Source organism: Podarcis raffonei, chromosome 1 (assembly GCF_027172205.1).
Source record: "Podarcis raffonei isolate rPodRaf1 chromosome 1, rPodRaf1.pri, whole genome shotgun sequence".
Taxonomy (NCBI): domain Eukaryota; kingdom Metazoa; phylum Chordata; class Lepidosauria; order Squamata; family Lacertidae; genus Podarcis; species Podarcis raffonei.
Window position 1 is genome coordinate 51,188,900 of NC_070602.1, and position 26,922 is coordinate 51,215,821.

At 45.8% G+C, this 26,922-nt stretch overlaps 2 protein-coding genes across 2 annotated transcripts in view; one reads left to right on the forward strand and one right to left on the reverse strand.

Moving 5' to 3' along the window:
• LARGE2 (LARGE xylosyl- and glucuronyltransferase 2) overlaps positions 1-9,100 on the reverse strand; it is a 52,111-nt gene extending 43,011 nt beyond the window's left edge. Inside the window, exon 1 of the mRNA XM_053387314.1 lies at positions 8,826-9,100. The gene's annotated coding sequence lies outside the window, so the exon portion shown is untranslated. The remainder of the gene's footprint in view (positions 1-8,825) is intronic.
• A 210-nt stretch (positions 9,101-9,310) lies between these two features.
• Positions 9,311-25,495, forward strand: PEX16 (peroxisomal biogenesis factor 16). Its single transcript, XM_053387313.1, has 11 exons — positions 9,311-9,568; positions 11,721-11,756; positions 13,434-13,510; positions 19,343-19,476; positions 20,249-20,349; positions 20,928-21,008; positions 21,542-21,694; positions 21,985-22,057; positions 22,979-23,098; positions 23,326-23,390; positions 25,044-25,495. Exons 1-11 carry the CDS (start codon positions 9,433-9,435, stop codon positions 25,100-25,102), a joined length of 1,035 nt encoding a protein of 344 aa, XP_053243288.1. The 5' UTR covers positions 9,311-9,432; the 3' UTR covers positions 25,103-25,495.
• The last annotated feature ends 1,427 nt before the right edge of the window (positions 25,496-26,922 follow it).

Here is a 26,922-nt window from a genome sequence, read left to right on the forward strand (position 1 = left end):
GAAAGAGATAACTCCAGCTGAAACACAAGTTGCTAGCAGTAAAGCAAGCTGTACTGAAGGGTAGAAAATTAATGGGAGCTGCAGAGCCCCTCCTGGCCTTGGGGTGCCTTCTGTGATGCAAAGATGAATGCAGAATCTCAGGTCCCCTGCACTGAGACCACTCTTCAGGCAATTCTTGAACACTGGCAAAAGGCTTTCCAAGGACTTTCAGCTTTCATTACCATGTTAAACATGAACAGTAACACACTTGGATGAGTAGCTTAGAGTGGTATGGAATATGCTGGGAGTGTTGAGGTGCAACTCAACTTGCACTGTGGGCCAGTGTTAAGTTGTGGGTGAACATATCAGACGACACAGTGATTCTTCAAGCAGCTCTTGTTTATTCACAGGCCAGAACAGAACTGAAGGCTTCAGTCAGCCTGCTTATATTGAGCTCCAGTACAACGTAACTGTAACAATTTTCTAAAACTATCCAATCACTGAACGTCACTTTCGATCCCTTATTTGCATAACTATCTACAGTATCCCCCCTGCTGGCCCAGGGTGAGAACTTCAGTACATAACACCCCTCCCCACCAAGACACCATATCCTGGAAAAAGAGGACACATGGCAACCCTACTCAGTAGCTGACCTTACTTCTTATTCCCTCCTTTTTGTCTTCATGCTTTCCTCTTGACATATCTTCCCAGCAGACATATTTTGGATCTCTCTTCTCTTGAGACGCAAGAGCAAGCATGGCTCATCACATCTCAACCTTAGGAAAGATTCCCATTCTATTTGGCTATCGACATGTATTTCCAGTAATAAATATTCACTTTGTTTTCTTAAACCCAGAGTCTCCACATGATTACATCCAGGGAAAGTGTGCTCCTTCAACAAGGATTCTGCTTCAGTTCAGATTCTGCCGACATTTAACTCCAAATGCTAAGAAAATATACCCCAGAACAGGTGCCAAAAGCAAAGAGACCGGAATCTACAGTCCTTTGCAGTCTCAACACTCCCAAGAACATATTTCAATTAAAGCATTAATAAGACTAGTAAGGAGGCTGCTTCTCTACTTCCTCTGCTCTCTGCTTTTAGAGTTCTCTGCAGGCCCCGCTGGAATATTTTCCAGCTCCAGCAAACAAAGAGAGTCTCTAAAAAGCTGCGCCTTATGCCTTTCATCTTCTGCCAAGTTCAGATAACATTTTAAGGTTATACTGGCTTTAAGTCCTATGTTTCCATCAAACAGAATGGTGATAGAGAAAAAAATTAATGGAAGAACAGAGTGTAACTGAAGTCAGGGACACTGTTCATTCTGTTCATTCATTAAACTTAAAGTGCAAGAGCAGAAATGTGGTTCATAGGGATCAGAAGCACTGAATGCATTTTCCATATTTATCCACACTCAATGCCCTCATTATCACAGATTATTTAGTTCCACTCCAATCTGCATTCAGGCCAGGCCATGGGACTGAGCTGACCACGGCTGACATGATGGATGACCTTCACAGAGAGAGGAACAAGGAGAGCACAACCTTGTTCCTGCTTCTTGATCTCGCAAGCCAAGAGACTGAATCAAGAGGGTACAGCACTGGAAGAGTGTTTTTCAGCCCCCTGGTGGTTATGCTATGGGGTGCTGCAGAGCACTATTCTATCTCCAGAGCTATTTAATGCTACACGAAGCCTCTGGGGGTGATCATTGGGAGCAAGATGCTATCAGAATGCTAACTACACTCAGTTTCATTTCTCCGTAACATCTGAATGAAGCTGTGTGGGCCCTGGGCTGGTGGCCTGGGTGGAGTGGTGAGATGGAGGAAGGAAAATAAGCTTAGCTTGAATTCTGCCAAGACAGAGGCACTATGGGTGAGTGGCTCCTGCATCCAAGAAATTGGTCAACTGCTTGCTCTGGACAGTTTTGCACTGTCCCCGAAGGAACAGTTTTCAGTTTGGGGGTGTTTCTTGATCCAGCTCTGTCACTGGAGGCCCAGGGTAGCCTCAGTGGCTAGAAGCCCCTTTTACCAGTTGTAACCTTGTGACAGCCACATTCATTCCTGGACCAGAGAACCTGAACACAGTAGCTCAGGCACTGGTGACTTCAAGTTTGGATTACAGCAGTGCACTCTATGTGGGGCTTCCCTTGTGCTTGATCTGGAAAACACTTAGTAGTTAGGACCTTTTTACTTGCCTTACCCCACTCAACCACTTCAGTTTGTGAAACTGGTACTACATAATACTCGCTTATAAGAAATTAGTATTTTAGTGTGGCAGCATTTACTTTAATAATCTTAAGATACCTCTTTTTAACTGTTTTTAATCAATAATTTTAAGATGGCATCATAGAACTGTAGTGTTGGAAGTGACCCCAGGGGTCAATCCTCTTCAGTGCAGGAATCCTGCCCACAACCATCTCAGGGTGGGTTTGAACCACCAACCTTCTGGTTGACACAGGCAGATGCACTGTGCCACAGAGATCAGGTTTTAGTATGTATTTCTGTAAACTGCTTAGAGATTTTCCTGCAATCAGGAAAATTGACTGTCTGGCTCCGAAGCGCCCTCTCCGATTGCATGGAGCCCGGAGAGCCCCGTGGTTTTCCCCGGAGCTGAGGGTGATGAAACAATCGTTGAGACGGCTAGAGCGCCGGTGGCGGAAAACTCATTCTGAATCAGACCGGACACGGGTTAGAGCTCAACGTCGAGCCTACCAAGTGGCAATGGCGACGGCGAAGAGGGCCTTCTTCGCCGCCTCCATTGCATCTGCAGAAAACAGCAGCAGGAGACTTTTTCAAGTGGTTCGCAATCTATCGGAACCACCTGTACCACCGGGGCCTGGTAGGGACCCCAAGATCTCCTGCAATGCTTTTGCAAAGTTTTTTGCAGATAAAATCGCTCAGATTCAGAAGGAGGTAGACTCCACCGTGGGAGCAGGGCCAGGGCGGGAGAGTGCTAGAGTTCTGTCTGGTCCTGTTACATGGGATCAATTCCAATCTGTTACCTCCGAGGATGTGGACAGGCTGCTTGGACAAGTGAAACCGACCACCTGTCTCCTTGATCCTTGCCCATCCTGGCTGATAAAAGCAAGCCGGGAAGGGCTGGGCGATGGGCTCTGCGGGGTGGTGAATGCTTCCCTCTGTGAGGGAGCCTTCCCAGGCCCGCTGAAAGAGGCGGTCATTAAACTGCTTCTTAAAAAAACATCTTTAGACCCGGCCAATTTGGCCAACTATCGCCCAGTCTCAAATCTGCCATTCTTGGGCAAGGTGATTGAGCGGGTGGTTGCTGAACAACTCCAAGCACGCCTGGAGGAAACGGACCATTTGGATCCCTTCCAATCAGGATTCAGGCCTCACCATGGGACTGAAACTGCCTTGGTCGCGCTGGTTGATGATCTCCGGCGGGCTAGGGACAAAGGTGAGAGCTGTTTCCTAGTTCTGCTGGATCTCTCAGCGGCCTTTGACACCATCGACCATAACATCCTTCTGGACCGTCTAGAGGGGCTGGGAGCTGGGGGCACTGTCATACAGTGGTTCCGCTCCTTCCTCCTGGGCCGTGTCCAGAAAGTGGTGGTGGGGGATGAGTGTTCAGACCCCTGGGCTCTCACTTGTGGGGTGCCTCAGGGTTCTGTCCTCTCCCCCATGCTTTTTAATATCTATACGAAGCCGCTGGGAGAGATCATCAGGGGGTTTGGACTGGGTGTTCATCAGTATGCAGATGACACCCAGCTCTACCTCTCCTTTAAATCAGAACCAGTGAAGGCGGTGAAGGTCCTGTGTGAGTGCCTGAACGCGGTTGGAGGATGGATGGCGGCTAACAGATTGAGGTTGAATCCTGACAAGACAGAAGTACTGTTTTTGGGGGACAGGGAGCGGGTTGGTGTGGGGGATTCCCTGGTCTTGAATGGGGTAACTGTGCCCCTGAAGGACCAGGTGCGCAGCCTGGGAGTCATTTTGGACTCTCAGCTGTCCATGGAGGCGCAGGTTAACTCTGTGTCCAGGGCAGCTGTCTACCAGCTCCACCTGGTACGCAGGCTAAGACCCTACCTGCCCGCGAACTGTCTCGCCAGAGTGGTGCATGCTCTAGTTATCTCACGCTTGGACTACTGCAACGCGCTCTACGTGGGGCTACCTTTGAAGGTGACCCGGAAACTGCAATTAATCCAGAATGCGGCAGCTAGACTGGTGACTGGGAGTGGCCGCCGGGACCACATAACACCGGTTCTGAGAGATCTGCATTGGCTCCCAGTACGTTTCCGAGCACAATTCAAAGTGTTGGTGCTGACCTTTAAAGCCCTAAACGGCCTCGGTCCTGTATACCTGAAGGAGCGTCTCCACCCCCATCGTTCAGCCTGGACACTGAGATCCAGCGCCGAGGGCCTTCTGGCGGTTCTCTCATTGCGAGAAGTGAGGCTACAGGGAACCAGACAGAGGGCCTTCTCGGTAGTGGCGCCCGCCCTGTGGAACGCCCTCCCATCAGATGTCAAAGAGATAAATAATTACCTGACATTCAGAAGACATCTTAAGGCAGCCCTGTTCAGGGAAGTTTTTAATATGTAACGCTGTACTGTTTTTAACACTGATTGGGAGCCGCCCAGAGTGGCTGGGGAAACTCAGCCAGATGGGCGGGGTATAAATAATAAATTATTATTATTATTATTATCAAGCGGTATATAAATCCTGTTAAATATATTATCAAAATTGGGAGGTGCTGCATGCATTTTTAAAATCACTGTGGGACTCACACCATATTTGCAACCTGAATGGATAATATTCGTAGGATATGAAAGCAAAAAAAAAAAAAAAAAAAGGGGGGGGGGGATACCCAAGCCAATGCTGATACTTAGGCTTTATATTTTACTAAGTGGAATGATTGTAGCTTTGGTATTGAAAAGATGGCTTGTAGGTATATGCACATGGCAGAGGACTGTGAATTAGGGTTGTCATACGTCCGGAATTTCCAGGGCATATCCGGAATACTGCAGCCGCAAGCAGTGTCCAGTGTCAGCAGTGTTGTTTTTGCCAGTTTCCCTCAGAAATAGCTCATTTCTCTGAGATTTTGCAAAAAAAAAAAAAAGGTTCAACAACTTTTCTGTTTGAATTTTCACTTTTTGAACTATAGCAGCTCAAGTGCAAAAGTCCTTCACACTCCCTCCACTGTCACAAAGCACAGCAACAAAATTCAAGGAGCAATATTTCAAACTCTGCCAGCAAATCCCAACATGACTCAGATTTCGCTTCTTCTCTCCCTTCTCCTGGCAACTGGTTATGCCATGTGGAGGTCAGGTGGCCAAACTCCCTGCTGACCTTTGCCATTAATTATCTGTGTTCAACTGCATACCCCTTCGGGCCTCCAGTCCCCCCACCCAATCACTCCCTTCAGCTTCTTTCCCTCCTAGCAAACAGTATATTTTTTCCCTTCCCCACACCTCTTGCCCCCCCCCCGCAGAAGTATGTTCAACTAATTAAACTCTCATGCACACATAAGCTTGCCTGCATCTACTGGCTTCTACTTGGCATTACCTTACTCCAGCATTAAGAAACCAGGACACGTGGGTGGCGGCGGGTGAGCTGCTCTCCTAAACTTTCCATAAGTATGTTTAGCGCTACTGGAACATCAACTGTACTGGAGAACAAAGTTCTTCTGAATCCTTTGCTAATGGGAATAGGCAGAGCTGGCAGTAAGGCTTATATGCCTACCCCTTCCTTCACTCAACCCTTAAAAACCAAATACAATCCTATTGTAATCAAAGGAGCTTCTTCCCAGGTAAGTATGCCTGGGTTTGCAGCCTAAAGCCTTTTGCCAGAACTTGAGGAGAACATCTGGCAAGTGTCAACAACAGTAATACTGCATCCCCCTCCCCAAGTGCAAAGAATTCTACTAACCAGCCAACCAACCTTTTTTGTCTGCCCTGCAAAGGCGCCCTTTGGAGAAAGAGAAAGGGATCTGGAGTCCAGTTATTCATATATTTACTGTATTGGCCCCCTGCTGCAGTTGACAAAAGGATGGAATCAAAGCACCATGACAATAAGCAGCATGTGAATACACTCCCACCAGACAATGCCACATACCAGCTCAATTCCCTCAGGATGCTAAACAGCAGTAGATAGGATTGATTCACATCAAGGCTACCTCTATTGGAAGCATCAAGCAGATTTTCTTTCCCAACCTCCACCAACGTATGATTGCTACCAGAATTAGCAAGGGAATAAGAATCTGTTTCTACTTCAGTATATAGGCTCACTAGATGGCTTTGGAAAAGTTGTCTATCTGTAAATTGGGAATAACCATCTGGCTCACAGGGCTGTCCAACCCTAACAGGAAACGAGTAGGTACTTCTGAAATTGCCACAGCAAATTTCTGTCAAAACTATGTTCATGACAATATGGTAGGCTTTCAAGATTATGAAAAGGTGCCTTGTGTTTTTTACTTTATTTACTGAATCATGCATCATGTAAAGGTAAAGGACCCCTGGACGCTTAAGGCCAGTCAAAGGCGACTATGGGGTTGTGGTGCTCATCTCGCTTTCAGGCCGAGGGAGCCAGCGTTTGTCCACAGACAGGTGGCCAGCATGACTAAACCGCTTCTGGCACAATGGAACACCATGACAGAAACCAGAGCACACAGAAATGCTGTTTACCTTCCTGCCGCAGTGGTACCTATTTATCTACTTGCACTGGTGTGCTTTCAAACTGCTAAGTTGACAGAACCTGGGACAGAGCAATGGGAGCTCACCCCGTCGCAGGGATTTGAACCGCTAACCTTCTGATCAGCAAACCCAAGAGGCTCAGTGGTTTAGACCACAGCGCCACCCGCTCCCATACAATCATCCCTGCAACCAATGTATGTGTTATGACTGACATTCTTAAACCATCAGCTTGATTTATAAAGATAATAGTTCTGAGGCATTTGAACATTAAGGCTAGCACAATCCCATGCCTATGTAATTGGGAGTCTCACTGAACCCAAAAAGACTTACATGCACAGCACTAGGCTGCACAAGTACTTACATCAGACACTCTCCATGTATGAAGGGAAAACAAAGGCATATTGGCAGCATAAAAGTACCGTATTTTTCGCTCTATAACACACGCCCGACCATAACACGCACATAGTTTTTAGAGGAGGAAAATCCGTAGGCATTCCACCCGTAGGCATTCCCTCCATAACACGCACAGACATTTCCCCTTACTTTCTAGGAGGAAAAAAGTGAGTGTTATGGTGCAAAAAATACGGTACGTAAAATACACAAATACCAAGTTGCAACAAGACAAAGACTTAAAATCTTCTCATTTATTGTAATATTAGCTTTCAAAGTCAAGAACCTACTTGTTGGCTTGACAACCACTAAAAAAAATCTGAAGAGGGGATGAATTGTTCTTATGCTACTGTTTTAGTGTTTTAACTGCAATTTGTATCGCATTGTTGAGTACCTTGGGAAACTATTGAGGGCCAAATGGCAGCACAGAATGTAAAAAAGAGATTAACAATAGTTCACTAGCTGCATGACAGAGGTTTTTGCTCAGAAAGCTCATGCTTGCTCTCTCTCTCTCTCTCTCTCTCTATATATATATATATATCTCAGATATGATTTGCCCCTATCCATGGTTAGCCAATATATTAAACATTATATATTATGACCGAAGTGGCAATATGATGCAGTCATTAGAGTGCCACACTAGAACCAGAGAAACCATGAAACTCCCTGGATCATCTTAGTCCATCCACTATCTCACAAATCTAGACATTGTTGTAGGAATAAAATGAGAGATAGGTCCCATTGACAAGAATTACCCTAACCTACCAAAAGTTCCAAGAAGACACAGGAGTATCTTAAGGCCATTTCCCCTATGCATTCTTTGGAGGATCATGCCCCTTTTCCACCCAAAGGATGCATAGGGCTCACTTTGCACAGGTTCAAATTCCGTGTCAATTACAAAAGCTCCCTGGAATCATGGCCTCTCAGGCTCATGGGGCTGCTTGGCCTCTGAATAGTTGAGCTATAAAAATATATGAAGATGACCTTCTCTGAGGATATTGAGAATACATTTCCCTCATTGCCAACAATTAACCACATATTCACCCAAATATTAATTAGGGAGCAGAGCTTCCAAACAGGTCAGAACTCTCACACATCTCGAATTAGAAATTTACCACTGCAGGGAAAGACTCGATATAGTTTGGCCCGGGTTGTATTAACTTGGGAGCAAGACCATCACATTTACGTGGAAGAAAGCATGTTTCGGATCGCAGCCCCTCACATCTATCACTAAATGATGAAGACGGTGTAATTAGCAGAAGGGAGATCATTTCAGGCTTAGCAGTTCTGCAGAAGGACCAACAAGGAAAGGAACTTTTACTACTGCTAGCAAAGAACTCTTACTACAGCTCGAGTTATTATTACTTCTGATTTCACACATGCGGCGGCCAAAAGGCGAGCCGAGCGCTCTAGGGCGCTAAAATAACTCGAGGAAACGGAAGGCGCCCCTTTGGGAGCTTTAAAAATTATTACGGTGGCGGTGACGGGCCGTGTATTTCAGGGAGAGGAGGGTGCCTCCGGAGGGGGAAAGGGCTGTTCTTTTCCCAGCTTTCCCACTTTCCCAGCTCCCCGTTCAGACCGCGCGCCCCGAAGGCTTCTGCCCCACATCCCAGGTGCTGTGCCGTCGGCCACCTGCTGCCGTTGCCTCCGCCAAGCAATAAAGCGGGACAAAGGGGAGGCGCCGGGCGGGCAACGCACCTGCCGCCAGCAGCAGCTCGTCGTCCCCTTGCCCAGATTCATGCAGTTTTCCCACACAACTCATATTTCCCCAAAAAGAGGGACCCGCTGACGGCGGTCACCGTCTTCACGACGCACCTGCAAGGCGCAGCCAAAGGCAGCCTCTCCTGGCAAGGGAGCGCTGAGCACCTGGCCGCGCTGAGCTGCTCGCGAGGGGTCTCTCCCTGAAGGAAGGGATGCCTCCTCAACCCTCTGCGCCTGTGGTAATGCGCGCCCGCTTCTCCACCACGCAAGATGCGCGCAGCCTGACCGAGCCGCGCTCGCGCCCTCCTCGCCTCGCTCTCCAGTCCAACCCTTCCTTCCAACTCTCCTCCTCCTCCAAGCCGGCACCTGCTCCTCCGAGCCGCTCCTCGCTCGACTCACTCGCCTCCCCACCACCCCGGTTCTTTCGCTCGGCGCTCGATTGGTTCGTTTCTCTCTCCATCGCAGGGTCAGGAGCTGCGCAGGCGCGGAGCAAGTGTGGGGGCGGGGGGAGAAATAAAAGAGCAGAGTCGGGAGACGGAGGAGGCGTGTCCCCAAAAAAGCAAAGTACGACCCGGAAGCGCGCGCGCATGCGTGCTTAGTCAGGCGTTCTCGGAGCGGGTTCGTGGGTCGCCGGCGGCTGCGGGGAAAGGCGGGGAGTGGGGGGCGGCTGTGCTGCGGGGGCACGCACGCACGCAGGCGCGCACCCGTCTCTGGATCCGCCATGGCAGGATCCGCGCAGGGGCCGCTAGGGAGGTTGCGGCACCTGTGCGGCCGCTACCAGGACTACGTGAAGCGACACCCGGCGGCCACGGCTCAGCTGGAGAGCACCGTGCGCGGCCTCTCTTACCTGTTGCCAGGTAGGCGGGGGGCGAGCCGGGGAGACCGAAGCCGGCGGGGGGGGGGGGCGTTGAGGAATCCCAGCTCCCTTTCTCCAACGCAGAGTCGCCGCGGGGAAAGGTTTACCATTTACCTCCCCCCCTCCACGCCAGAAGATGGTGTGGGCGCGGCTTCAGAGCTGCGCGGCCGGCAGAAGTCCGGCAGGTGAAGTTTTCCCCGGCAGCTGTTAGAGGAGCGGGAGTTGTGCCAGGTCGGAAGGTGGCAGCCCCAAGCGAGAAATAAATGACTGGGGTGTGTGTGTGTCCCTTCTCCAAATCCTCCAGCCCTTTGGACTCGGATTTGGAGGGAGATCTGCTCGAATGAATCCCTTTACTTTGCATCTTGCTAAGAGTACTGTACCCTAATTTTTTAAATTGTGTTCTTCAGGCAGCCCTCTGCCACTTCCCGTTTGGGTGACCTGCCTGTTTCAGTGCCTGCAGCCGGTTTCAATCACCAGTTTGATAACCTCCTGTTTGAAAGCGCCCAGGTCACACTCGATGCTCCAAGATAGCTCACCTTGTTGGTGACTTTTGTTGCAACCTTGGGTAGCTGCAGGGCAGTTACTTTCCAATCCGTAAGAGCTCTGCTAGATCAAACCCAGAGTCCATCTGGTCCATTATTTTGTTTCCAGTGGTGACCAGGCAAATTCATTCCCTGGAAGGAAGTCCTTCACGCCCACTCCTTTTCCCTGCTTCTGTGTCCTGCCTTTTATGTTGCAAACTTGAGGGCAGTTGTCTTGCATGTTATTTATCTCTTTTGGCCAAAGAGTCAAGTGAAAGTGCTTTAAATCAATAACTGATCAGCCAGTGGCTCATCACCACATCTTGGGAAAGTAAATTTCATTAGTTAATTGTGTATCGTTGGAAAAACTACTCTCCTTTGCCCTGAATTTACTACCAATCAGTTTCACTGCCTGACCTTTACCTCCTTGCATTATGAGATGGGGTGGGGAAGTATCTACTCGCTGTGTACTATTTATCATTTGATAAGCTTTAGTTGTCTTTTTTCTAGACTAAAAACTTCAAATACTTTGACTTATCCTTGAAGGGAAGGTATTCCAACACTTTAATATTTTTGGTTGCCCCTCTGCCATGCCCTTCTTAAGTCTGGATACAAAGAACAGTGTTCCTGAAGTGAAAGCACTATTTGTTTGTATAAAGTCGTTATAATACCTTAACATTTTCTGTTAAACCTATTAATCCCAAACCAAAAAAATAATCTTAATTTTTCACTTATGTTGACATAGCAAAATCCCAAGGTACCTTTGTTAGGTAGACATAGGCAGCTCAGATCCCATATTGCCTCAATGTCTATCACTTTATAACTATTTGCGCTGCATTTCCTTTGCCATTTTGTTTTCTGTTGTGGACAAATCATTTTGGAGTTTTTCATGGTTTGTTTGACTTTTCACCACACTTGAATAATTTGCTATCATCTGCAAACTTGGCTGCCTCGTTGGATAATATATAAATCAGTTAAAGTTCCCAATACTTATCCCAGTTCAGATGCTTGGAGAGCCTCTCTGTTGTGACAACTGTTGTTCCTACTATCTGCTTCCTATTCTTGCACCATTTCCCACTCCACAAGTGGACCAGTCCTCTGGTTCCATACTTCCATATTTTATCAGTTAGGGTGGTGATGGAACCAAATGATAACCATCACCTGACTGTAAGTTGCAGTATACCTGGTCAAGAGAACATCTGAAACAAAAATAAAATAATTTGCTCATTGTTCATCAGGAAAAAACAATATTTTTAACCTTATTATGACTATATTGTTTAAACCATAATTTACAGTGGCCCCAGTGTCTGTCAAATATAAAGGAAAATCTGGGATTACATTCCTACAATGCTATGGCAAAAACACTCAAATTGGAGAATTGTCATCTGTCATTTACCTATAGGACGTGTCTCCTCTTGTTGATGAAACTGCAATGCAGCTCTGTATTGGTTAAGAAGATGCAGAGTAGATGTAGGCTTCTGTGGGAAATTTTAACCTCCAGGCTGATTGAGCAACAGGGTAGCATATTTGTGTAAGAATTGCATCAAAGCCTTTCCCTCAGAAGACCTGTTTGGACTGTTTTCAAAAGAGTGTGGAATATTGGCTCATGTCTTCCTTATGCTTATTTTCCAGGTCGGTTTTCTGACTCTCATGAACTGTCTGAGCTGGGTAAGTAGAGCAGGAGATTGGCTGTGGGGTCCCAAACCTATGCTATGTTTTGCAAATAATGTCATGCTTTGTCGGGAGAAGATGACCTGAAGGAGGCCTTGTCTTAAGGAGAAAGATTTAATGCATAGCCAAGATTTCCCAGTGGTTGCTGAAAGTTTTGGTGCAGAGTAAATGAGCTTGGACTGGAAAAAATCATTTTTCTTATGAAGGCCTATTGACCCAAAGGGAAATGATAATAATGTGGGCAGGGAGGCACACACACAGTTATGAGGCAGAGGGTGTTCACTGTAGCGACCCCAGGGTTTAAAATTCATTGCTCCATTAGACTGCCACACTATAGACCTTTCAGAATGATCTGAAGGCTCACTTTTTTCACTTGAGGGTTTTAAAATTATCATACCGTTCTTGCTGCTGGTTTTGATGACATTTTAGTAATGCTTGGTGGACATTTATTAGTTACTAGTTTCCCAGTAATTCATCCTTATTTTATTGTAATTTTGTGTTTTAATGTAAGCCATCTTGAAAGAGTTAGTTAATAGTTTTTCTAGACTGCTCTTCATCCAGAAGGATTTCAGGACAGTGTACAATATAGTAGAACCTCTAAACTCAAAAAGAGGAGGTGGTCCTTTAAGTATTTTGGTCTTAAGTCATCTAGGGCCTTACAGGCTAACATTACAAATTGGGTGTGGTACCAGAGGCAGCCAGCATAGTTCCTGAAGGCTAGATATAATCTCACCTTGCTGTAATGTTCAATTCTGCACACGCTGCAATTTTCAGGCCATTTTCAATGGGACCCCCAAGTAGAGTGCATTACAACAATTTGTTCTTGAGTTCGCTGTGCCCAAGCTATCCTAATCCAGGAAGGGGGACACTTGGTGACTCATCCAGAACTCTGGGGCTCAAGCAGTTGGAACAAGGAGTACTCACAAACTACCAATCATCTCTGTGACTTCATCTAGAAGAGGTTTTCTCTGCAACTCCCAGACACAATAACTGCCTACCAACAGTGCTTTCATCTTGTTGGGTTTCAGTTCACTCTCAAGTCAGTGTATAAATACATTAAATAAATAAATGGTAATGGTGAATGTTTTCTGATGCCCTAGGCAACTGCCAGCAAGTGGCTAGTTTCACTCCATTAAATTGATGTTCAGATCCTGTATGTCTAAGCCATTTATATCTAATTAAAAACAAGCAAATTACTGTCTGTTTTGTATCTGATTTGCTTCTGCTCATTCTTTCTTGCAACAGCCATCCTACTTCAATAAGGCCAGAATATTTGCCAGGTGCTAGCAGCCTAGCTCAGGTGGTCAAAGGTATTCTGAAGACTATAAGCAAACATCCATTCTGAAATAGCATGTATGGTGATAAAGATATACCATCTGATAGCATCATGCCAAGGGCAAGAATGAACGGACCTGTTTACCACATACACCCATTGCACCAGATTATGGAAGAGGGCCAAGGCGCTTGGCTACCTATGTGCAACTGAGAAAGTTGCATAATTGTGAAGACCTGCCCAGAGATGGCAATGCTCACTTTACCTTCATGTTGCCTCTCCTTAAAAAAAAAAAAGGTTGATTGATTAAATCAGTGTCCTTTTCTAATCAGTGGCCCTTTTCTTTTCCTGGTTATAAGCAGTAATTTTTCCTGTGCCTTTTCCACCTTTTGCTTTCTCAGTTTATTCTGCCTCCAATTTGCTGGTGCTGTTGAATGACTGGATCCTTCGGAAAGAACTGCAGCCCCCTCTTTCTGTGGTAAGAATTTTTTCTATGCAAGAGAAGAGGCAGGTGGAGTACAAGCCCTGTCTCCCATGCCAAGGACTAGAATGTCGCTCCTTGATTTTATCCTGTTGGCAATAGATTCTGAAGCTGCTGCTATCTGGTTGAATCTTGGGCATCTGCCAGCCCTTGTCTGCTTGCGCCACAACATTCTGGAAGGTTGATGAAAGTTACAGTGGCCTCCAGGAATACTGCTGGCTTATACTGTGAGTGACACCAGTTTCTTGAGCCATTCAAAATCCAACTCTTTCTTTACCTGGTGTGCACCACATGAACTCTGGCCTCTATGTAATTCCCTTTGAGGATTGGGGTGGGGGTGGGGGTGAAGGAGCCCAATTGATTTTTCACTGAAATCAATATATTCTTTAGGATCTTCTTCCATTTCAGTTGTGGTGGTAGAACAGAAAGCATTAGGCCCTGCTGAGTTTAAAGGAAAGTTTGAGGACATGGGGTAGCATTGAAGGTTTGGAGACAAAGGGAGCAGGTTGTTCAGTCATCAGGGGACCGGCAAAATAAATGATGATGATAATAATAATTAATGATTTTATTATTTATACCCCTGTGATTATAACAATTTGTGTAGCTCAGTTGTGCAGTCCTGAGCATTTTGACTCACCAAGCAGTCCCTCTCAGTATTGTGGGATGGAATTTTTTTCCAGTCCTTCATTTTTCTGTGGAAATCTTTCTATTTTCATAAACTCATTATTAATGATTAAATGGATGCCAATTACAAATATAGTATAAGGCAAACTTGTCAGTTTCAATGTGTTTTGTTTACTAAGCACAAGTAGAATAAACACGCTAAATTAGATCGCTCTCTAGGGCATGAGAAAATTTTCCAGTGCCAACTATTTTTTATGCAAATTACATTAATTTGTATATGTTTTTCCCATCTTGAAATTTTCTGAAAAACCCACATCACAGGTTCTGCTGTGTTCAAAAGAGCTTACTCCCTAGTCTTCCTTAAGATTGCAGCCTAAGTATAGAATCATAGAATCATAGAGTTGGAAGAGACCACAAGGGCCATCGAGTCCAACCCCCTGCCAAGCAGGAAACACCATCAGAGCACTCCTGACATGGTTGTCAAGCCTCTGCTTAAAGACCTCCAAAGAAGGAGACTCCACCACACTCCTTGGCAGCAAATTCCACTGTCGAACAGCTCTTACTGTCAGGAAGTTCTTCCTAATGTTTAGGTGGAATCTTCTTTCTTGTAGTTTGGATCCATTGCTCCGTGTCCGCTTCTCTGGAGCAGCAGAAAACAACCTTTCTCCCTCCTCTATGTGACATCCTTTTATATATTTGAACATGGCTATCATATCACCCCTTAACCTCTTCTTCTCCAGGGTAAACATGCCCAGCTCCCTTAGCCGTTCCTCATAAGGCATCGTTTCCAGGCCTTTGACCATTTTGGTTGCCCTCCTCTGGACACGTTCCAGTTTGTCAGTGTCCTTCTTGAACTGTGGTGCCCAGAACTAGACACAGTACTCCAGGTGAGGTCTGACCAGAGCAGAATACAGTGGCACTATTACTTCCCTTGATCTAGATGCTATACTCCTATTGATGCAGCCCAGAATTGCATTGGCTTTTTTAGCTGCCGCGTCACACTGTTGGCTCATGTCAAGTTTGTGGTCAACCAAGACTCCTAGATCCTTTTCACATGTAGTGCTCTCAAGCCAGGTGTCACCCATCTTGTATTTGTGCCTCTCATTTTTTTTGCCCAAGTGCAATACTTTACATTTCTCCCTGTTAAAATTCATCTTGTTTGTTTTGGCCCAGTTCTATAATCTGTCAAGGTCGTTTTGAAGTGTGATCCTGTCCTCTGGGGAGTTAGCCGCCCCTCCCAGTTTGGTGTCATCTGCAAATTTGATCAGGATGCCCTTGAGTCCATCATCCAAGTCGTTGATAAAGATGTTGAATAAGACCAGGCCCAAGACAGAACCCTGTGGCACCCCACTAGTCACTCTTCTCCAGGATGAAGAGGAACCATTGATGAGCACCCTTTGGGTTCGGTCAGTCAGCCAGTTACAAATCCACTGAGTAGTAGCATAGTCAAGACCGCATTTTACCAGCTTCTTTACAAGAATATCATGGGGCACCTTGTCAAATGCCTTGCTGAGATCAAGGTAGGCTACATCCACTGCATTCCCTTCATCTACCAGGCTTGTAATTCTGTCAAAAAACGAGATCAGGTTAGTCTGACATGACTTATTTTTCAGAAATCCATGCTGACTATTGGTGATCACAGCATTCCTTTCTAGGTGCTCACAGACTGTTTGCTTTATGATCTGCTCCAGAATCTTCCCTGGTATTGATGTCAGACTGACTGGGCGATAATTATTTGGGTCCTCTCTTTCCCCCTTTTTGAAAATAGGGACAACATTTGCCCTCCTCCAGTCTGCCGGGAGTTCGCCTGTTTTCCAGGAATTCTCAAAGATGACTGCCAGTGGTTCTGAGATCACATCTGCCAGTTCTTTTAATACTCTTGGATGCAGTTCATCTGGCCCTGGAGACTTGAATACATCTAAACTAGCCAAGTATTCTTATACTATCTCCTTAGTTATTCTGGGCTGTGTTTCCTCTGCTGAATCATTTGCTCCAAATTCTTCAGGTTGGGCATTGTTTTCTTTATCGGAGAAGACTGAGGCAAAAAAGGCATTGAGGAGTTCAGCCCTTTCTGTGTCCCCTGTTTGCATTTCACCATCTTCTCCTCTGAGTGACCCCACTGTTTCTTTGTTCTTCCTTTTGCTATGAACATACCCATAAAAGCCTTTTTTGTTGCTTTTAACCTCTCTAGCAAGCCTGAGTTCATTCTGTGCTTTAGCTTTTCTGACTTTGTGTCTACACGTGCTGGCTATTTGTTTGAATTCCTCTTTGGTGGTTTCCCCCCTTTTCCATTTTTTGTACACATCCTTTTTTAATCCTAACTCAGTTAAAAGTTCTTTAGATAGCCACCCTGACTTCTTTAGGCACCTTCCATGTTTCCGTCTCATTGGTATTGCCTGAAGTTGTGCTTTTACTATCTCCCTCTTAACAAACTCCCAGCCATCATGAACTCCCTTTCCTTTTAGTATTACTGTCCATGGGATCTCACCCAGCACTTCCCTAAGTTTTATGAAGTCGGCTTTCTTGAAGTCAAGAAATTGAGTCCTAGTATGCTTGGCTGCTCCTTTCCGCTGTATAGTAAACTTCAGAAGAGCATGATCACTCACGCCTAATGATCCTTCCACTTCTACCCCACTAACCAGGTCATCAACATTGGTTAGGACCAGATCTAAAATGGCTGTTCCTCTTGTTGCTTCTCCCACTTTCTGGACAATGAAGTTGTCTGCAAGGCCAGTGAGGAATCTGTTTGACCTTATGCTCTTGGCTGAGTTTGACATCCAACAAATATCTGGGTAATTGAAGTCCCTCATTACTACTATCTCCCTTCCTTTTGCATTCTTGGCCATCTGTTCCAGGAAGGCATCATCTATGTCCTCCGTTTGGCTTGGGGATCTATAGTAAACTCCCACAATGAGGTCACTGTTATTCTTCTCTCCCTTAATTTTGACCCAAATGCTCTCACTTTGGTTTTGAGGTTCTAAATCTTAGAATCATAGAGTTGGAAGAGACCACGAGGGCCATCGAGTCCAATCTTGGATCTCTTCACAGGTATACACATCCCTGACATATAACGCCACTCCTCCTCCTTTCTTGTCTGGTCTTTTTCTCTGAAATAGATTGTATCCCTCCATTATTACATTCCAATCATGGGACTTATCCCACCAGGTTTCAGTGATGCCTATTATGTCATATTTAGTTTGCTGTACCAAGAGCTCAAGCTCATCTTGTTTATTTCCCATGCTTTGCGCATTAGTGTACAGACATTGAAGTCCATTAATCATTCCCCCGTGTCTCTTATTTAAGGATTTTTTCCTCCCACCACTAGGTCTGCGTGCTGTTTGCTCCATTTGGTCTATGACATTTGGATGATCATCTTCATCAATTGATAGACTCCTACCTTCAGGAGCACTGTTTCCCTCCCCCACATTAGTCAGTTTAAAGCCCTCCTGATGAGGTTTCTGAGATTTTTGGCAAAAACATTCCTCCCAACCGTTGTGAGGTGCAGCCCATCGCTTGCCAGAAGTCCATCTTCAAGAAACTGCAGTCCGTGATCTAAGAATCCAAACCGTTCCTGTTTACACCATTTGCGAAGCCAGCTGTTCACTTCCACTATTTTTCCCTCTCTCCCTGGGCCACGTTGTTCAACTGGGAGGACAGATGAGATGACAATTTGTGCATTTAATTGCTTCAATTTCCTGCCCAGAGCCTCATAGTCTCTTTTGATCTTCTGGAGGCTATTGCTTGCAGTGTCATTGGTTCCCACATGAACCAAGAGGAAGGGGTATTTGTCAGTGGGTTTTATGATTCCTTGCAGTCGTTCAGTTACATCTTGGATCTTAGCCCCGGGGAGACTGCACACTTCCCGAGACATCTTGTCAGGCCCACAGATCACTGCTTCTGTTCCCCTCAGTAGGGAATCCCCTATCACCACTACACGCCTCCTCTTAGGTTTGGTCGGGGTTCTTCCGTGAGCTGTCCGTTCCAAGGTCGCCTGGACATTCCCTGAGGACTGACTTTGCTGCTCGTCTTCATATACCTGATTGACTGTAATGAGGGAGAGATCCTCAAATGGAGTCTGCTCTTCGTCTTCCATGCTAGGGGAGAGGACCTCAAAGTGATTGTGTATTTCTAAACAATCAGAGCGAACCCTGGGCCTCCTACTTCTTTGAGTCACGTTTCTCCATATATCTGGCTCCTGTGTTGGTGAACTAGCCTCCTTCTCAGGGGAGTCCCCTGTCTCCTCCTTGGTGGAGACGGTGTGCTCTGTTGCTTCCAAGAAGAGCTCCAGCTCTCTAATTCTTTGGAGCGTAGCTACACGTTCCTCCAGTTGCTGGACTTTGTCTTCTAATGTGAATCCTTTGGTGGGAGGCGGGGGAAAGAGACTCTTGTTGGAACCTTGATTGTTAGGGTTAATGTTCCACAATAAAGTGGTACCTCTGGTTATGAACACTTCAGGTTACGAGCTCCGCTAACCCAGAAGTAGCTGCTCCTGGTTGTGAACTTTACCCAAGGATGTAAACAGAAATCATGCACCTTTGGCGCATGGGCAGCAGGAGGCCCCATTAGCGAAAGTAAATGTAGGCAGTTTGCAGAAAGGCATTATTAACACTGAATGCAGAACTCTTCTCCCAACATAAATGGCTCTTACTGTTCCACTTCTTATGGTCATGAGAAATATGTTGCTGATTAAAGATCCAGCTAATTCAGCCTTTGCCAAGCTGAGGCTCTCCAGATGTTTTGCACCAGCCCTAGTCAGCACATGACATGCCCCAGATTGGTGAAGGCTGATTTGATCCAATGTTGTAAATACGACAGTGACTTCTTAGCAGAGATCTGCAAGCAGGGAATGAGAAAGGTAGCCATCCTCTGTTACTTACCCCACCATGTGTCCCAAGAGACTTTTTGCTAACTTATTTGTCAGGAAAGCTTGAGTTCGGCTAACCTCTCTACCTGCAGGCAAACACAACTCTGGCACACAGATCTATGTTGTTGTGTGATTGATGAGCCTGTGTGAGGGTATTTAAAGCTGGTAGGGCCACTCGAATCCAGCTGGTTCCCTTACTTTCCTTTGTATGAGGGACTCTTGACCCATTCCTCCTCTCAGCCGTCTGCAGAATCACCTTGCTACGGTTTAAGAGGAGAACTTTGGCTATTCCTTGAAGCCGGTCGCATCATGTTGTCTCTCACTTGCCTCTTGCTTTGCAGGCACTTCCCCAGCAGAAACTGTTGACATGGCTGAGTGTCATCGAATGTGTGGAGGTCTTTGCCGAGATGGGGGCAGCCAAGGTGTGGGGTGAGGCAGGCCGCTGGGCCATCATTGTCCTCATCCAGCTGGCCAAGTGAGTGTTCAGCGGAAAGGAACTATTGCACCTTGTGAATCCCAAGAGTGTAAATGTGAATCCTTTGGTGGGAGGCGGGGGAAAGAGACTCTTGTTGGAACCTTGATTGTTAGGGTTAATGTTCCACAATAAAGTGGTACCTCTGGTTACGAACACTTCAGGTTACGAGCTCCGCTAACCCAGAAGTAGCTGCTCCTGGTTGTGAACTTTGCCCAAGGATGTAAACAGAAATCATGCACCTTTGGCGCATGGACAGCAGGAGGCCCCATTAGCGAAAGTGCGCCTCAGGATAAGAAAACCTCTGGAACGAATTAAGTTTGTAACCAGAGGTACCACTGTACTCTAGGTTGGGCACTTCCTGCATGACACTGAGAGCACTGTTCTAGTTTTACAATGTTCCCTAGTTGCATTGTTCCATCATGGGACTGGATTGGGTCATTGTACTCAGATAGTACCTTGTTTCAACTGGGCCTGCCCAAGGAGCTGTATGCCTTTGGGATTCCTTCAGTTACAGTTCCCCAGCTGCATCCCTCACTTGATTGCTGTTTTAACTCTTCCTTCTCCTCCAGTGATTGTAGCTGGAACTTCTGGTAACAGCAGCAACCTGACAGGAACCTCACTGTACACACATCACTGAACAGGGTTGCAAATGCAAGGTTGTGTGAATGGTCCTGTGATGGCAAATTGGAGAGCTGTATCTTTTTACCATCTTGGTGGTGAAACGTCTAGTGTGTGCCTGGCTTTATAGCCCTTGATTTGCTCTAACCCACAGGGCCATCTTGCGCCTCCTGCTCTTGCTGTGGTACAAAACTGGCATCCAGACATCTCCTCCTATTGTGCCTCTAGACAGAAGGCAGTCATTGCAGCAGAAAGGTGAGTCAAGTGCATGGTGGATTGCAACGACTTTGGCTTTAGTCAGGAAGGAAGCTTTGAATGCCGGCCAACCGATTGACTAGGTTTGAGAAAAGGAAGGCTTTGTGTAACCTGAGCAGCAGAAAATCTTTGTCATTTCACCAGCTGTTCATCTCGGTTTTTGCAGACTGTTGAACTCCCTGTGGCCCTTTAGCTATTGCTGGACTCACATCAGCCCCAGCCAGCATAGCCCATTGGTCAGGGATGATGAGCGATTATAGCCCAAAAACATCTAGAGGGCATCTCATTGGCTATCCCTGTTTTTAGGCTATAGCTTGTGGCATGATGTGCCTGGGACTTGCAGTCTTCCTCCCTGTTAGAAAGTTTGAAGAGCATTTTCTGGTGCCCTGTCCAGGCTTTTCTTTAGTGTCAGCAGTCTGCAGAGGGTCACATTTCTCCTCGGACTTAATGTATCCTCATGCCTGTGAGTCTGCTGTTCTGTTTCAATGAATGTGCTAACCTGAACAAACCAAGAACTGGAGTGGAGGAGGGCTTTCCCCCTGCCCTTACTGTGGTCTTATTTACCTGTCTCCTGACAGATATGGAGGTAAACTCAATAGGGAAGGAGCGGATATATGTGGGGAAGCGCTGTAGCCGTGTTGTGAGATCTCTCGATAGCAGTGAGTATCTTTCTCGTTTGTCTCCCATGTTACACCTACGGTAGAACTAGGTTTCTGCATGTGTTGCCAGGTTGCAAATGTAAAGTGTGCACATGTATACATGTACTCAGACACACAAGGGCATCTCCATAAACGGCAGCAGTTTTTTACATACCCCTACAAAAAGGTTTTAGATAGTTTAAATTATTTTCTTTTATTTTAAATTGTATTGTTTTAACAGATTGATAGCTGGCTGCCCTGGGGTCTTTGGGAGGAAGGTTAGGATAGAAATTAAATAAGTTGATGCACAAGTACAGAGTGCAGACATTCTGCTGGTGGCTGAAGGCAGCCCTGTTTAGGGAAGCTATTAATGTTTAACAGACCATTGTATTTTAATATTTTGTTGGAAGCTGCCCAGAGTGGCTGGGGAAACCCAGCCAGATGGGCAGGGTATAAATAATAAATTGTTGTTGTTGCTGTTGTTGTTATTACTCATCCCAAGTATTCTATCCATGAAAAGCTGAGTCTTTTTCTTTCTTCCTTTTTAATTTTAGCCCCATCCCTGCACTCTAGACATTGGGGAGCGCCTCAGCAAAGGGAGGAGAAGCAGAACCGAAGAGCAATGGAGACAGACCAGCTGCCAACCCCTTTGAGCGCCCAGGAAACAGTTGCTGAGTCCATCTACATTACCCGCCCGTTGCTCCACTGTATCCTCCCTGCAGTGTATCCTGTATGCCACCAGAGAGAGCTGCAGCCCCAGTGTGGAGCAGCATGGCCCTTAATGCTGAGCAGGTCTTGACTCCTGGGCAAACACTTGGAGGCTTTGCTTCAGTCAATGGGCCTGAATATCTGCCCCAATTAACGTCCCCTGTTATTCTGATCCTACTTTAATTTTTGCTACTGTAGCCCCCTTGGGCTCATGAGACGGCTGGGAAGTCTTTCTACTTCTTTAGTTTTTTGCCTCTTGTCTGTTCAGTTCCTTAACTCTTGCACATAGTGGTGAGCGTAGGCTTATGGGGACAGAGATCTTGGAGACCCTGGCTCCTTTCAGCAGTCTTGGATATCTCAAGGTCAGTTGGGATAAAAGCATTTTATCGTCCTGGATCCATTTTCTTTCACCTTAAATTTTTTGTAACATGCTGATTACCTGGTTGTTTTACTCCACTAGTGGTGTGCCTCTCTGCAGCTTCAAGGGGAGAAGCAGCCTCGCTGTGAGGAGCTGGCAGGAAAAGGAGGGCTTTATCTTTCATGGCAGAGGCTGCCGGGTTGTCCTCCTGTTCTGTTTGTTTGTTTGTTTGTTTGTTTAATTTTATTTATACCCCACGCTCCCCGGCCAAGACCAGGCTCAGGGCGGCTAACATCAAGTATAAAACCAATTGATTAAAATAAAATGCAGCCTCATTTCAGTGGAAGCCCAGAACAAAAACTGTTTGGGGGGAGAAAACGTCAAATCTTCACCAAGGCCAACTATCCAGACTGGTCCTATGTGGGCCAGAAAAAAGCCAAAAAGCCAGGGAAGTCCCCAATTAGGGGTTCCATCACAGAAGGAAAAGGAAAGAGGGGGAGGGGATCAGGCTGATTCCGAGCCAAAGGCCAGGCGGAACAACTCTGTCTTACAGGCCCTGCTCTCTGAGAGATGGTACCAGGCTTCCTTTGAACCAGGGTGCACCTCTGGAACTCATTTTCAACAGCAGGACTCAACTTTGGAACATAAAAGTGGGAAGGGGAGAGTGAGAAACAGAGAGAGGGAGTGTGTGTTTGTCAAATTCCTCATCACTTAGATTAGGAGGAATATCATTCAGGTCAACAAGTACTACTCTCAGGCAGGCTTGAGGCCTAGTTGCGCTCCTGTCTTTAAAAAAATGATCAGGAGAATCATTTTTTAAAAAATGATTGGGAGAATAGCTTGGCACTCCACACACACACACACACAAACACACAAACACACACACATCCAGCCCCTTGTGATTTCTCTGCTTTCCCTTCTGCAGTTTGAGTTTACTGAGTGACATGAAAGATCTCAACAAGCGCGAGCGTGTGGAGCTGAGGCGTCGGACTCTCCTGCTGCTGTACTACCTGCTGAGATCTCCTTTCTATGATAGATACTCTGAGTAAGGCTGCCTGGCTGGCTTCTTTTCAACCGTATTAAAATCCCCACCCCCATAAGGAGACCTCTGGATTTCTAAAAGAGAAACCCGTGGCTTGCGAGCATTCAGCACCCCAATGGGTTTTGTCTGCAAGCTCCATTCCAAGAGTCCCTTTCCCATTGGGAAGGAAGCCATTCTCATGGGCTCATCTGAGGTGTTTTTTCTCTTTCTCTCTCTCTCTGTTCCTTCAGGGGCAGGATCCTCTTTCTGCTGCGCCTGCTGGCAGATTACGTCCCTGGAGTTGGCCTAGTCACTCGTAAGTAGCTGACTGCTGTGATTGGTCTTTTTAAAGGAAGCTGATAAAGGTTAAGGAGACCGTAGGGAGAATCCTCCATTGGTTTTGGGATAACCAGTTCAAGGGGCTTTCTACTCAGCATGTGCTTAGATGAGGGGTATTCAAGGATAGCAGCAGGGCTAGAAGATCTCCACATTTGAAAAGTTGGCACTAGGATCTATGAAGCTGAAATGTCCCTTCAAAGACTTTAGGTGTGGCTACTAAAAATGCTTTGCTGCCGTTGTCTGCTATTGTCACATACGTATCTCCACAGCCTAAAAAGATGCTGGTGCACATTTGAATAAAATGTATATTCTCTTTTAGTAGGATACATCAATCTTCCATATATTTGGTGATTGTTTCCTTCACTGTTTATATCTAGCTTGGGATCTAATATTTCATTAAAATCTCCTCCTGGAGATTTTAGTGGTGGTGGTGGGGCAGTCAAGAGAACCATCAGAGCAGCATGTGCCGGGAGGAAAGATGAGATTGTTCCTTCAGTGTAAGCAATTCTGCTTGCCTGACCAAAGCATCTCAGTGCTATATTGAATGCTGCTCACTGTTTTCATACTTGCTTTTAAAAAATGTACATGTTTTGGATGAAGGCATGGCTTACAAATTGTCTGAATAAATAGCAACTTTTAGGAGTTGACAACGACGATTCTGTGCAGAATCCAGACTGTTGAGCAACACAGGAATAGCAGTTATTATTATTGGTCGGTTTTCCTTCTCCAAACATCTTTTCTGTCAAGACAAAGGGGGTCTATGCAAGGGACACCTTCCTGAGATATATTTCATATCAGTCCTTCCTTTAGATATATGAATATTAGATCTCTTTTCTTGCCCTATGAATAGCCCTCCACATCCTTTCTTTCATATGCCCCACCTGTGATTTCAGAACTCAGGATGGGAATGCAAGAAAGTGAAAAGCTTCTGGGAAATGATTTATAACGAGATGAAAAAAATGATGAGATATACGTTTGTAAAGAAACCAGAAGCACTGTTACTAGGCATACTAGGTAATGATGTTGAAAAGAAAGATGTGAAGCTATTTAGATATGCAGTTACAGCTGCTAGAATTTTGATGGCCCAAAAATGGAAACAGGAAGAAATGCCAACGAGGGAGGAATGGAGAATGAAATTGATGGAATACGCAGAAATGGACAAATTAACATGTAAAATTCGAGACCAACGCGATCAGAGGTTCACCGAGGACTGGAACAAATTTACAGAGTATATCAAAACTGTGTGTGATCAGGAAATAACGCTTGTTGGATTTCAGGAAGCTTTGTGAAGAGAATAGTAAGGAATGTTGTTTAAATGAAAAGATAAAATAAGGATTGTTAAAGTGCAACACAAATTTAAGGAATGTGAAATGTTGTGAAAAATATGGAAATTGTCAGATAGGTTGACGGAAGTCTATAAGATGTATAAGTTAAATTGGATGTTAAATTGTAATTGGATTGGTTATTGTAAATTTGAATAAAAATTAATTACAAAAAAAAAAAAAAAAGAACTCAGGATGTTGGTTGGGAAGGGGCAGTTGTGGAAGCAAATGTTGGCAAGTTAATTTCTCACATGTTGCTTTAAGGTCTTCCAGTTCATTTTCACATTTTTCTCCCTTCTTCATTTCAGGGCCACTGATGGACTACTTGCCAGCCTGGCAGAAAATATATTTCTACAACTGGGGTTGATTTGGCCTCCGCTCAGGTTATTGCAGCCAGAGGGCGCTCAGGCTAAAAGCAGAAGCTTGTGGTGGTAGGATGACTTTATACAGCGGGAGGCAACCTTGAGACTTTAAAGAACAGCAGCAGCAGCAACACAACATGTGTCTTTCTATAGCTTATGCTAATGATTACCGAGAGAAGAGTAAGGGCTCTTCTGACATCTTTTTTTTTAATGTATCTCCCTGTGAACTAAGAATGCTACAAAGAGTAGGTCTTAAGGTTCCTATGCTACTCCTCTCTCCATTCTGATATATGGTTTTGGATCTCATGGGGCTTATGGAGGGGGACCCTTTTTTTTGGTATGTATTTTCTATGGCTATGAATGAATAAAGCCGGGAGTCGGCAGTGCTTTTGGGCTAATTTGTTCTGTTCTCTTGAATATTGGGGACGTGCACCGCAGGAGGGGTAAGGGCTCTTGCTTTCTGGCCAGCTGGGATGGAAGGCAGATTGTTTTGCAGACGCTGCCTGTGCTTTGTTTCTGAGGTGAGACAGAGATTAGCATTCAAACCAGCCTGGAAATGTTTCCCCTTGCACACATGCACATATGCACCCTATTCTGAGATGCAAAGGGTGGGATTGGATCGTTTGAATTAACCCTGTGAGGATATGTGCTCCAAACCATTTTCTTAATGTTATTATCTGGCACATAATCCAGAGTCATCACTGAAAAGCCGCTTCCAGACTCATAATAAGGTATTGCTGCTCTTTGCACAAACCCATTACCCTTTTCTGGCTATACAGCCAGGCTTATTCCCCACCCCACCCCGTCTTTCACAGTAAAAACATATGCAGTTTGGTGCTGTGGTTGGCAGGGAGCTGAGCACCCCTTGGGCCAGCTCAGGCAGCAAGCCAAGAATGCTCTTGGGTATGCTTTTTTCCTTGGCTTATTTCCAGTGGTCCATATGCTGCTCGGCTGGAGCCTGGTCTGCCAGGGGCTGTGGCTGCTGGTCTTCTCTGCCAGCCTGCTTAATTTCCTGTCCTGCCTTTGAGGATATGCAGCTCCACAGCTTGCAGACTGTCTGGATAACAGCTAGTGTGTGCTGCAGGGCTTCGCTGAACAAACTGCCGGTTGCGGAGGTGCTGGCAAGCAGGGCCAAAGGCCTCGGCAAATTGGTTGGTGTCTGCAGAACTGAGTTCCCAGCAAATGAAACATAAAGACCTGAGCCGATGCCTGGGTCAAATAAATCAGAATGGTTGCCCTATGCGAGGCGTCTAAGAAGTAAGTAATCGGGTGCTTCATCAACTCTCTCCACCCATAAAGCAGCAGATGGAGCACAAAGTGCTTGTGCTGCCTACCTCCTTGGTTACTTACTGGCACGGTCTGTTTTTCCTTCTTGCTAAGGCTGCATTTACTGATATGCCACTTCCCAGCATCTTCAGTCTGTTTCTGCAGTGGTAGGCTGAATACTTGGAAGGGCTTGCCATGAATCAGGGCCCACCAGGTTCAGAAGGCAGTGTGGAGAGTGCTCAGCTTGTAGATTTCTTTTTTCCAAAGCTAGCAATAGCCTCCCTGCAGCAGACAAGTGGGGGAAACTGCCCTCTGTTTTCTGCTGTGTAGTACAATTTTCCTGCAAAAGAAAAACCAAACCCATAGGAAACAAATGTTCTTAATCCCAGGGAAAGGATCTATGTACTAGAACAATTTGTTTAGTAGAGGAGGACTATCAGTCATTTCAGCAAGCTTGCTGATAAAGGAAAATCTGTCCTGTTTTCAGATGGCACACAAGCTTCTTAAGTTTGTTGGAAGTTGGGGTCTCATCCCCATCTTCCTACCTTCTCCCTGTAAT